Raw genomic sequence first — 12101 nt, forward strand, 5'->3', positions numbered from 1 at the left:
CCGCGGCGGACCCTGTGCACTCTCTGGCCATCACCTGGGAGGAAGATGCTACCGCCGCGGCAAGGTCCCGGCGGCCAACACCTCCTCCTCCTCCTGGTCCTCCTGCTGCCCTCGCTACCCCCGACCCGCGCCCCCGTCCCCCCAGGCCCAGCCGCCGCCCTGCTCCAGGCTCTCGGGCTGCGCGATGCGCCCCAGGGCGCCCCCAGGCTCCGGCCGGTTCCCCCGGTCATGTGGCGCCTGTTTCGACGCCGGGACCCCCAGGAAACCAGGTCTGGCTCGCGGCGGATGTCCCCAGGGGTCACCCTGCAACCGTGCCACGTGGAGGAGCTGGGGGTCGCCGGAAACATCGTGCGCCACATCCCGGACCGCGGTGAGTGGGGCTTTCGCTGGGGGCACTGGTCCTGGAGGTCAGACCTCGCGGGGCGAGCCTCGAGAGTGGCCCGGGGATGCCCGAGCGACTCCGAAGGTCCCCAGCCACCCTGTACAGGCTGCTAGCAACTTCGGCCATCGCACCCGACCCTTTCCTCACCCTCTGCACGCCGGGGACACATCAGGGGGTTCCCAAGACCAGTTCCCCTGCTTGATGCTGAAGCCCTGCCCCCAGCCCATCCCCACCCCCGCCACTTGACACTATTTAATGCCTTCCTGCAGATGCCACCCCCACACCCTAGCATAGCTTCCCCAGGGGCCCAGGCTCTGGCTCATGTCTCCCACTTCGGTCACCCCTCCCTCCTATGTCCCCCGCCGAGGGCAGCCCACCACTCGCCGCAGGGCGCCTTCCTTGGGACTCATGCCCTGCCCCCACTCCATCAGCCCACCCCACCGCTTCACCCCCTTCCTACAGACAGTGCCTCCTGAGCCGCAGCGTTCACCTTCCTCCCTGTCCCTAACCGAGACCCCATGGGCAGGCCGGGGACGCAGCGCGAGCCAAGTCCTGTCCCTACCTCCCCAGGTGCGCCCACCCGGGCCTCGGATCCTGCCTCAGCTGTGGGGCATTGCCCTGAGTGGACAGTCGTCTTCGACCTGTCGGCTGTGGAACCCGCTGAGCGCCCGAGCCGGGCCCGCCTGGAGCTGCGTTTCGCGGCGGCGGCGGCCCCGGAGGGCGGCTGGGAGCTGAGCGTGTCGCAGGCGGGCCAGGGGATGGGCGCAGGCCCCGGGCCGATACTGCTCCGCCAGTTGGTGCCCGCCCTGGGGCCGCCAGTGCGCGCGGAGCTGCTGGGCACCGCTTGGGCTCGCAACGCCTCATGGCCGCACAGCCTCCGCCTGGCGCTGGCGCTGCGACCCCGGACCCCTGCCGCCTGTGCGCGCCTGGCCGAGGCCTCGCTGCTACTGGTGACCCTCGACCCGCGCCTGTGCCACCCCCTGGCCCGGCCGCGGCGCGACGCCGAACCCGTGTTGGGCGGCGGCCCTGGGGGCGCTTGTCGCGCGCGGCGGCTGTACGTGAGCTTCCGCGAGGTGGGCTGGCACCGCTGGGTCATCGCGCCGCGTGGCTTCCTGGCCAACTACTGCCAGGGTCAGTGCGCGCTCCCTGTCACGCTGTCGGGGTCCGGGGGGCCGCCGGCGCTCAACCACGCTGTGCTGCGCGCGCTCATGCACGCAACCGCCCCGGGAGCCGCCGACTTGCCTTGCTGCGTGCCCGCGCGCCTGTCGCCCATCTCCGTGCTCTTCTTTGACAACAGTGACAACGTGGTGCTGCGGCAGTATGAGGACATGGTGGTGGACGAGTGCGGCTGCCGCTAACGCGGGGCGGGCGAGGACGCGGGCCCAACAATAAACGTCGCGTGGTCTGCTCTGCTGGTCTCCTTGGACTCCTTTGCCTGGGGTTGAGGAGAGCGCCCCTCGGCCTCGGTGATGGGAAAGGCCTTTCCACTTCCAGGTCACTTACCCGAGGCCTAACCCGCCACTCCCGGGAGCCTTCCCGACAGGCCCAGGTGCTGCCCATGGGAGGGGCCCAGGGGCAGGGGTCGCCCTTCCTCAGTCCTGCAAGGCAGACCTGCCCTTTCTGGGCTTTGCCTGTCTCCCTCTGGCCTCCTTCACACCCCAACCCCTCACTCGGCCAGGGAACCCCCGCCCCCAACACCCTCCGCCCCCTGCAGTTTATCCAATCCTCGGTGTGAAGGCAAAACTGTTTAATATTTTATTGGTGACAAAAGAACTTAAATTGACCGAAAATCAAAAGTTACATTGCCTTGGTACGGTGCGCCTGGGTTTGTCAAGGCCGCTGCTACAAAGCTGGAGAACACAGCACAGGGCGAAGCAGAGGCAAAGCGGCCCAGCCCAACAGCCGGGATGGGGCAGGCAGCGTCCCTCAGGCCGCCGCGGGGTCACCGCAGAAGCCTACCCGGTGCGTGGTGCATGCCTCTACGCGGCCTACCGGAAGAAGGGGAAACCGAAAGCCCTAGAGCAATGGGAATAAATAAGAGTCCCTGCCAGAAGGAAGGTGGCCTGTGCGTCCCCGTCTGTCCCATGTAGAAGCTGGAATCTGGAAGTGTTCAGCTCAGGGCAAGTGACAGGCCCGGGCCCGGGCCAGGGCAGGCTGGAGGCCTGGCCGCCAGGCGGAATGACACCCCAAGCCAGGGGTTCGAGGGGCTGAGGCAGCTCTCCTAACTAAAACGACCCTCTGCCAATGACACCACACCCCCCAGCCCCTTCACACAGAACGCAGTAATTCCTGTAACTTGTTTCCTTACCCCCCAGAAGCAGCGATCACCCCCTCAGCAAAACTGCCGGCAGGCAGAGCTCCCAATTTGGGCTTTCGGTGTGCAGCGCTCCGTGTGTCTAACCAGTACAGGGACTGTCGGTGCCTCCTGGGGACAGGGACAGGCCCTCTTGTCCTTCCACCAAATCTTCCAAAGGCCCCCGGGAAAAAGCCGTCGATCCGGGAACAGCCACCTTCTCGCCCCCTGGCCACAGGGCCAGTCCTAGCCAAGGCCCCTCGCAATGGGGCCAAAAGCACCTTCCTCACAGGTGCAGGACCCTGCGCCGAGTCCGGGCGGGAAGCGGCTTGGCTTCTGAGTCCAGTGGAGAACGAGCAGCTTCCAGGCTCGGTGGGCGGCTACCCCAGAGGCCCGATGCCCCGCAGCAAGAAGCCACCGGAAGCTAAAACCAGCAACAAAAATCCTCCTCCAGGCCGCGGCACAGGTGTTGCTCCTCTTCTCCAGTGGCGCTGGCTTGTTCAAACTGTTTCTGGAAGCTTCTCACATCTCCCAGGTCCACCGCTAAGATTTTAGAGACAAACTTAGGAAAGTATTCTTCAGTACTCCTTTAAAAGAATCTTGAAAAAACAAACAGAAAAACCCCAAACACCCTTATTTTCTTTAAATGAAGGCCCTCGGAGAACACAGGCAGCGTGACCTCGGCGCGTCTGGTAGGCGTGGACAGATGCGCCCTCCCGGGGCTCTGCCCCGCGCGCCGCCGTCTTTGCAAGGAGCCTGCGCGGGCACAGAAATGCGAAGTTTTTTCCTGCTAAGACGTAGTCCCCTTTCAATCAAAGAGAAAAAGAAATAAAAGAACAGAGGAAAGGGCTACTCTGAGATGAGGGTCTTCCTCCCTCCGCCCTGGCCGCAGCCCCGGTGGGACGGAGCGGGGCCTCCTGGTGGCGGCGGCTCCCGCGGGCCGGCCCCTCCTCCGCTCCCTCTGCTCCTCGCCGCCGCGGGCCAGCAGGGGGCGCTCGGCCTCGGCTCCTCTCCCTCGTGCGCTCTCCCTTCCTGTCGCTCACACAGTGGTGCTTCAGTTTTAGCAGTGGAAAACAGGTATCCGTTTATTTTTATTTTTTATTACCCAGAATAAGATGCTGATGGACTAAGCCACGTTGCTTAGCTCTTCCGCCGCCACCTGTCAGGAGGGAGAAGGGCAGGAGGCGGTGAGAGGCGGCGCGCAGAGCCCCACAGGTACCCAGCACACGGGACAGCGAGGGAGAGCTCGAGCTGCTCTCCCCTACTCTGACGAGGAAACAGGTCCCGCGACCAAAGGGCTACCCGCCAGGATGGGGTAGGGTGGGGTGCCTCCACATCCCTTTCCGTGGGGAGCCCTAGAATTCTTTCAAGGGGAAAGTGGGGCTGTGACTGGGCAACACATGGAGCCACCCTGACTGGTGGTGAAGGCCTGCGGGCCTGTGACCCCACTGGGGACAGCATGCATTTCCAGATACCACCCCTCCCCAGCAGCTCCCTGGAGGCTGGGATGGGGCCAGGCCTGCTCCAGGGGGGCTTGCCTTTTAGTACTGGGACAGCCCCGTCACCCCGCCATGCTGGTACGCCCTCTCTCCTTGGTACGTGGAGTCCTGCGAGAGCGCCACGTCGATTTGTGATTTAAACTCGTCACCAAGGTAACTGTCCTGAAAGACAATGTCAGGAGGTAAGCAAGCCACAGGCCAAGGGTGCTCACATCCACCCAGCCCTCAGCAGCCCAGAGAAGAGAATGGAAAATCCGTCCCCAAATTAAGACCCAGGAGATCCACTCTGATGACCCTAGCCCAGGGACAGGTAATTCGGACAGTGGACATGGGCCAGGCCAGCTCTCGGGCTCTTCAGAGGGCACGTTCCAGGTGCACAGCCCCACTCTCACTCAGGCAAGTCCTGTCCCAGGGCTGCAAGAGGGCTCTGTGTATGGGGCGGGCTCACCTGGGACAGTTCCGGCTGGGAGAGGCCGGGCTGGCTCATCTGGGAGGGCTGGCTCATGGAGATGTAGCCCTGCGTCAGGGCGCCCTGAGAGAAGGGCTGTGACGCCACATCCTGGCTGGCTTGGCTGTTGGGGAGGTTGGTCTGGCTGGGCCCAGGAAGCCCAAAGCGGTTCTTCTGGCGTCCCCCACGGCCAGTCTTGCCTTTCGGGGTGCCTCGGCCTGAAAGACAGCAGTCCAGGGTGATCCCAAGGAGGCCAGGGCCTCGCAAACAAGCACACCCTCGAGAGCTCTCAGGAGGGCCACACTCGGCCACGGCCATGGATGCTTACCTGCAGCGGGCCCGTTGGCTTGTCCAAAATAGCCAGGCGGTGGCATGGGCGGCATGACCAGGTTGAAGGGGATGGGAATGTTCATGGCAGCCACATGGCTGGGGCCGGCACTGATCATGCCAATCTGGTCATGGGTCTGGAAGTACATGCTGGAGGGCCGGCCTGCAAATCACAGTGGAACACAGCAGGTGTCATCTGCCTCGGTCAAACCCCGGCGATGCCCCACCCACCCCACCAGCCAGTCAGTCAGAGCTGCACATCTGTCCTGGCTCTGCCCAGGCTGAAGATGCAGATTCGCGGCACTCCATGTTGACTACAGCAGCCAGCCTGGGGCTGGGTGCTAGGGCAGGCACCTTCCCCCAGAAGAGCCTGCTGGGAATCACTGGCCTACACAGATCTGAAAATCAGGGCCGGGCATGTTGGCTCAAGCCTGTAATCCCAGCACTTTGGGAAGCCGAGGTGGGTGGACCACCTGAGATCAGGAGTTTGAGACCAGCCAGGCCAACATGGCTAAAAACACAAAAATTAGCTGGGCATGGTGGTGGGTGCTTGTAATCCCAGCTACTTGGGAGGCCAAGGCAGGAGACTCGCTTGAATCCGGGAGGTGGAGGTTGCAGTGAGCCAAGATCGCACCACTGTACTCCAGCTTGGGCGACAGAGCAAGACTGTCTCAAAAAAAAACCAAAACAAACAAACAAAAAAAACCCCCCCTGCAAATTGGCCACGTGCAGTGACTCTTGCCTGTAATCCCAGCACTTTGGGAGGCTGAGCGGGAGGAATGCTTGAGGCAGGAGTTTGAGACCAGCCTGGACAACATAGCGAGACCCTGTCTCTAAACATAAAAAATAAATGAAAATCACCCTGAATTTACCAAAGGAAAAAAAATCCTTTTTATGAAAATGTTCTATTTGTACTACATGCAGTCCCTGCCCTACCAAAAGGCAAGAAAAAGCTAACTAGATTGATCACCAGGAAACACAAATGAATAAACTCTGGCTAAAGACAAACGCCCCAGGGGTGCTGTGGGGCTAGAGATGCCCTGGGGGCGGGGAGGACAAGGGAGCCAGGCCCCGCCCTTGAGGGGAAGGAAAGGTGGGGCACCTAAAGCTTCAGCCATGGGAACAGCCAGCATCCTGGTGTGAGGACAAGGGTCTCCTGCCGAGCAACTCACCCTGGCTGCTCCGATCATAGACGGAGCCTGGGATGATGGCCTCCCGGGCATCATACATGGCTGTGGTCATGAAGCGGGCTCCCTGCGAAGGTTTAGATAGGTGAGGAATTTGTCATCTCAACAGAAGGAAAAACTTCCCATGGGCCGGTGGCCTGGGAGGCCTGGGAGGCAGCAGGTATGCAGCTGTGGGGTGTTGACACTGTGCTAGGGGCTCTCCCTGGAGACAGGAGAGAGCTGTTGTCTCATGGCCTCTGGGTCTCGCCTGCCCTCCTCGGCAGACCTGGGCTGATGCTGACCCTTGGGCCTCGGCTCAGGAAGCTTCATATTCCCTCACCACCAGGGCACCCCGGGCTTGAAAAGCTTCCAACTCCCGGTGTCCCAGGTCCCAGGCCCCATGCTGCTGCATGCGGCACAGCAGCCCTGAGCCCAATTCCCAGAGGCCACCCAGGACTCAGTGGCCCTGAGCCAAAAATGCCACACACGGCTTGGGAGACAGGAAGTGGGCTGGCCCATCCTCCCCTAGGAGAGCCCTCCCTCAGCTCACAGGCACATAGGCCAAGCTGGCACATTCCCAGCAGTGTTTCAGGCCCGCGTTTCTCCTTGCTGCCCTGCTGTCCTGCGCAGACGCTCACCGGGTTGATGGTGTTGACCAGCTTGCGCGGCTTGCTGAACTGCATGAGGCTCTCGCGCAGGTTGTTGAGTGGCCCCTCCACCAGCACCTTCTGCTCTTTGTAGTAGTTCAGCAGGTGGTTCCAGAGTGGCTGCTTCGACAGCGCCTTCGGGTTGCCCACGATGATGACGCCGTACCTGCAACAAGGGCGCAGTGCTGAGGACGCAGGTGGAGAGCGGCCCGTCTCATGGGATGGTCCAAGAGGCAAGGCTGCATTCACTCACAACCCAAATCCAAGGCAAGAGAGGCGTGGACCAGGCGAGCCAAGGCAGCAGGCAGGCTGCCAGCCACAGGGACAGGCCCCAGAGCCCAATGCCAAGCTACTGACCCTGCACACGGGTTGATTTTGTGGCCGACTCTAAGCAGCCCCATGGCAGACACCTGGCTAGGTGGATACGTTTGAAGACAAGACCTGCTGTCAAGAGAGTCGGCATTCCAGGCACCAGGGCACAGGTTGCCCCACAGGGTCCCTGGCAGGCTGGGGCACTGACCCGATGCCCAGCTCCTCTAGCCCACCTCACGCAGCTGTGGGGGGAACCCACCCAATACCACCCACCAAACAAGAGCGCGCCTTAGAAAGAGGAAGTAACCAATGACAAAACCATGGTGACCTACAGGAGGACTACTGCGTGTGTGAGCTGGAAGGAGCACTAGGTTCTCTCCCTATGCTGGGTGGAGCCACGGGCCAGGACCCCTGGACTTCCAGCTGGTGAATGAGTCCTTGCTGTCTAGTTTTTTTTTCTTTCTTTCTTTCTTTGGAGTCTGAGTTTTGCTCTTGTTGCCCAGGCTGGCGTGCAATGGCATGATCTCGGCTCACCACAATCTCTGCCTCCCAGGTATAAGCGATTCTCCTGTTTCAGCCTCCCAAGTAGCTCAGATTACGGGCATGCACCACCACGCCTGGCTAATTTTTTTGTATTTAGTACAGACAGGTTTCACCATGGTTAGGCTGGTTGAGAACTCCTGACCTCAGGTGATCCACCCGCCTCGGCCTCCCAAAATGCTGGGATTGCAGGCGTGAGACACTGCGCCCGGCCTGATGTCTAGTTGTATGTGGGATGACAGAATGGATCCCTTCTGCTATCATCAGTTCACAAAAGTTGTATTTTAGAACCAAAAATAGTGGACAGGACCAAAATTTACAGGCTCTCAGATTAAACAACTTGACAGACACACACCAGATTTATCTGAATCAGACCAGAAGGGCCTGGAAAGATACATCCTGCTGGGCTGAGGCACAGGGGCCACAGCAAACCCCCAGGACACAGAAACAAAAGATCTCTCCAGTGAGACATTGTTTCTCAACTGCTGCTTAGAGCCCTCTGACCTCTGGCCCTGGCAACCCCCAACCCTAGCCCCAAATTCCCTGGGAAGTGAGGACTGATGAGAGCGGCTGGGCAGCACACAGCAGGCAGCCTCCCTACCTTGCTCTGGTCAGGGCCACGTTCAGACGCCTGGGGTCATTTAAAAACCCAATGCCTTGGTGCTCGTTGGCCCGCACACAGGACAGGATGATGAAGTCCTTCTCGCGTCCCTGAAAGGCGTCCACACTGGCGATCTCCACTTCCTGAAAGGGAGCTTTATGGTCATTATCGGCCAACAGGCTACCTTCCCAGTCCCCCCAAAATGCAGGAAATACACCAAGACCCACCCTCAAATCCCACCCGGGAGCTTGGGGCCTGGCACCTGCTCCATCGCACCTAGGGGATGTCCTGGCTCTGCTGTCATTTTGTTTTCTTTTTTTAGAGACAGGATCTTGCTCTGTCACAGGCTAGAGTGCAGTGGTGCGATCTCAGCTCACTGCAGCCTTGACCTCCCAGGCTCAGCTGATTCTACCTCAGTCTCCTGAGTAGCTGGGACCATAGGCACATGCCACCACACCGTTTTTTTTTTTTTTTTTTTTTGGTGGAGATGGGGTCTCCCTACGTTGCACAGGTTGGTCTGGAACTCCCAGGCTCAAGCGACTCCCCTGCCTCAGTTTCCCAAAGTGCTGGGACTCCAGGTGTGAGCCATGACACCCAGCCTGTTCTCTTTTAGCCATGGGGATTTGTTTCTCAGCACTAAGAGCACACGTGCTCATCCCAGAGAACCTGAGCCAGGCTCAAAAACAGAACAGAAACCACTGCCATGTAGCCACTCAGACTCAGCACTTGGGCTCATTTCGCCGTGGAGGCAGAGCTGTGCCTCCTCCCCACACCCCCGCAGTAGGCGTTTCATCCGGGTGTCAAAAAAGGTGTGAACACCAGTCTCCACAGCACAACATCTACTGCGTGGCAGGCAGACCACTCCCGTTCCACCTTGGACTTGTTTCAACCGTCCCAAGAAAACACCTTGATGTGCCAATCTCAGCCCATGTTTCTGATCCTTGTGACGTACTTCTCAAAGTCTCTGTCCTGACCATGTGGAATTTCACAAGGACTGTGGGGATGTGCTGTCTGTGCCCTCCCCAGAGGGTGGACCAGCTGGTGCTTCCTGGGCCACTCTGAGCTCCAGCCAGGACGGGCACCTCTTGGGGGGGGTAAAAGTCAAGGGTCAATACCCCTGAATGGCCCAGGAGACCGAGTGTGCCCATGGGCCCGGAGCACCTGGTAGAGCTTGGTGTGCAGGGAGCCGCTGAACTGCATGTACTGCACCAGGTAGGAGCGCTGGCCCTCGTAGGGCGTGATGATGCCAATCTGGTCCGGCTTGGCGCCCGCCTTCAGCAACTTCGTGGTGATCTTCTCCACGTTCGCAGCCTCGGTCCTAAGAAACCCAGGCTCTCAGTGCTGGGCTCCACCTGTGGGATCCCGAGCCCTGAGGCTGGAGGCTGTGAGGGGTGCAGACACACGACACCCTGCGGGAAGGCAGCTGCCATCACTGGTGTTTGCATGGCTGAGCTTCCCCAGCCTTCACCAAGGAAGTCTTGAGGGGCAGAAAAGGCTGCCATGTGGGATTAGCAAGTATCTGCCCAATAAAAAACAAGTACAATGGAAAAGGAGGCAGAAACAATACGGTTTAGAGTCTAAACAGCAGATGAAAGTAAAAAAAGTTTCAGTCCCATGTTAAAAATAAGTACAATGGGTCAGCAACCTCTCAAGCTGTCCCCAAGGCCTGCAGATGCCAGTGGGCCTGTCCCTGCTCACCTGTTTAGGTAGGAGGTGCCCGAGCTGGCTATCTCCTCTTGGCCCTGGGTCACGTAGAAGAACATCGGTTTATCGGGCTGGGGCCACTGGAAGTCAAATCCCTTCTTCACACGATCCGCTGTGAGGGGAGGGAAAGAGGTAACACTTCAAAAGCCCTAGCCCGCCTCAACTGAGTTCAGACACAGCGCAATGTAGATGCCACACCAGCGCTGCAGGCCCTGGGGCAGGAGACCTCGATCTGTGAGGCCCTGGTGAGGTCACCTGAGCCGGTCCCCTGGCTGGAGATGGCCAGGATTGAGCAAGGCTGAGCAGAGGCCACTGAGAGCACCATGGCCAGCACAGAGTTGGCTCAGCCCCTGAACAGGGAACAGGGTCTCAGCCAGAGCTTTCCTGTAGCCTGGATCTCTGGCAACCCCAGGATACAGGCTATTCTCCTGCTTCCTTCCAGAAGCTTGCCTTAAAGGCTCCACAGCCCCTACAACTGACTTGCGTGTGACACTGCTGAGTCAACTGTGTCCCCCTGCCCCGCAGCCTTGCCCATTCCTGCTGAGGGCCTGTGGACTGCTGGCTCTGCCTCTGGGCTCCCTCCTGGGCCGGGGCCCAACACTGCAGCTGGGTGGCCGCAGCGTCCTGCTGTGAGAGCAGCAACTTTCTTCGGGTTCTTCGCACTCATCTTGGCTTTTCTGGGCTCTGTGCGTTTCCTTAAAACTGTAAAACCAGCTTCTCAATTCACACGTGCCCCCCTCACTCTACTGGGAGCTTTGATCAGTGTGAGGAAACTGGTGTTTTTGCACAGCACCAGCCTGACATGGACAGAGGAAGCCAGACACGCCAGCACACACCGTATGATCCCACGTCGAGCTGAAAATGAGGCCAAGTGCATCACTGTTGTTGCAGCGAGCACAGGAGCCGCCGGATGAGCTCAGAAGTCCCTCAGCCCAGGGGCTGCTGTGGATGCGCACCCCTGGACAGTGGCCACCTGCAGGGATGAGGCGGCTTCTTGCAGCTGGTCAGGTGGTTCTGGGTTCAGATGCTGGCTATCCAAATATGCTCACTTAGTGACCACTCACTGAGCCAGACACTCGTAATGTGGCCACATGTTTACACTTCAATAGAGAATTTCCTAAAATATACTTACTGGGTGTGAACTACGTGCTGGGCATCAATTAGAGAGCAGTGTGCACCAGCGTCTGCCCTCTGGGCCGATGCCCTGGGGACCATGAGGGGTCTGAGCCTGCGCTGAGCCACGTCTTTCCCAGCCAGTGCTCAGACACACCAGCACAAGCGAGGTCTCTGCAGCCTTCTGCTTTCAGCCTTGCCATGCACTGGGAACAGCAGTGTCCCAGCGATGTCAACAGTGGCATCAACTCCCACGACCTACCACTCGGCAAAGAGTAGTGCAGCCCAACCCGGGGGGTGGGCTCTGAGCCTCACTTTCTCCTGTAAGTAGGCCTGACAATACCAACCTCACAGGTTTGGAGTTCACGAGATGCTGTATTGGCAGCTTTCAGGACCCTTTACACTCTCAAAAGTTAGGGAGTCCAAACAGCTTTTGTTTATTGGATAACTGTATTCCCTAAACTTGGAAATTTTTTAAAAATGTATTAATTCGTTTAAAAATAACCCATTACACATTAGTTATTTCTCCAAAAATAAGCTAAGTGAGAAGAGTGGTCCTGTCTCCCGTTTCTGTGAATCTCCTTACTATCTGGATGAATCGGAGGCAGCTGGGCCCTGGGATCTGCCTCTGCTCAGTCCACCCTCCCGGGCTCCGGGAAAGCCGGACCTCATGGATGCCTGTGACTGGAAAGGGAGATGGGTCTGTTTTTACAGCCTTTCTGCATGGCTGGGAGTCTCCAGCCCTGAGGCCACATCAAGCTGGGCAGAGGTGGGTTTCCGTAGGCCTGTGACAACTCTTTGCCACTCCATCCCCATGTGACTTCGTGACACTCTGCATTGGTCATTCAAGAAGGATCTCCCATCAAGTAGGTCTTCCAAAGGCTGACACATTTCACCGGCAATGGTGGAAACAGTTCATCTGTCACCCCCACAGACCTCATTAGAAAAGTCTCTAGGTGTTGGGAAGACACCAAGCTCATGGCAAGCGACGTTAACGTTTTCCAAAATTCTGGTTTTCACTTGAATTTTACTACTGTAACAGATGTTGCCACTTGTTCTCTATGAAGCG

The 12101-nt window shown here is 59.1% G+C and overlaps 2 protein-coding genes across 3 annotated transcripts in view; one reads left to right on the forward strand and one right to left on the reverse strand.

The window, feature by feature from the left end:
* Positions 1–45: 45 nt before the first annotated feature.
* GDF1 (growth differentiation factor 1) lies at positions 46–2854 on the forward strand. Its single transcript, XM_073016782.1, has 2 exons — positions 46–370; positions 953–2854. Exons 1-2 carry the CDS (start codon positions 46–48, stop codon positions 1738–1740), a joined length of 1113 nt encoding a protein of 370 aa, XP_072872883.1. The 3' UTR covers positions 1741–2854.
* UPF1 (UPF1 RNA helicase and ATPase) overlaps positions 2115–12101 on the reverse strand; it is a 37519-nt gene continuing 27532 nt past the window's right edge. For both annotated transcript variants that reach the window (XM_007995837.3, XM_007995839.3), the window contains exons 16-24: positions 9914–10031; positions 9377–9533; positions 8216–8358; positions 6754–6928; positions 6122–6203; positions 4951–5112; positions 4623–4840; positions 4214–4336; positions 2115–3834 (exon numbers count right to left, since the gene is read on the reverse strand). In XM_007995837.3, the coding sequence (XP_007994028.1) occupies positions 4217–4336; positions 4623–4840; positions 4951–5112; positions 6122–6203; positions 6754–6928; positions 8216–8358; positions 9377–9533; positions 9914–10031 (1175 nt within the window). In that variant the 3' untranslated portion in view covers positions 2115–3834; positions 4214–4216. The remainder of the gene's footprint in view (positions 3835–4213; positions 4337–4622; positions 4841–4950; positions 5113–6121; positions 6204–6753; positions 6929–8215; positions 8359–9376; positions 9534–9913; positions 10032–12101) is intronic.

The sequence above is a fragment of the Chlorocebus sabaeus genome, chromosome 6 (assembly GCF_047675955.1).
Source record: "Chlorocebus sabaeus isolate Y175 chromosome 6, mChlSab1.0.hap1, whole genome shotgun sequence".
NCBI lineage: Eukaryota > Metazoa > Chordata > Mammalia > Primates > Cercopithecidae > Chlorocebus > Chlorocebus sabaeus.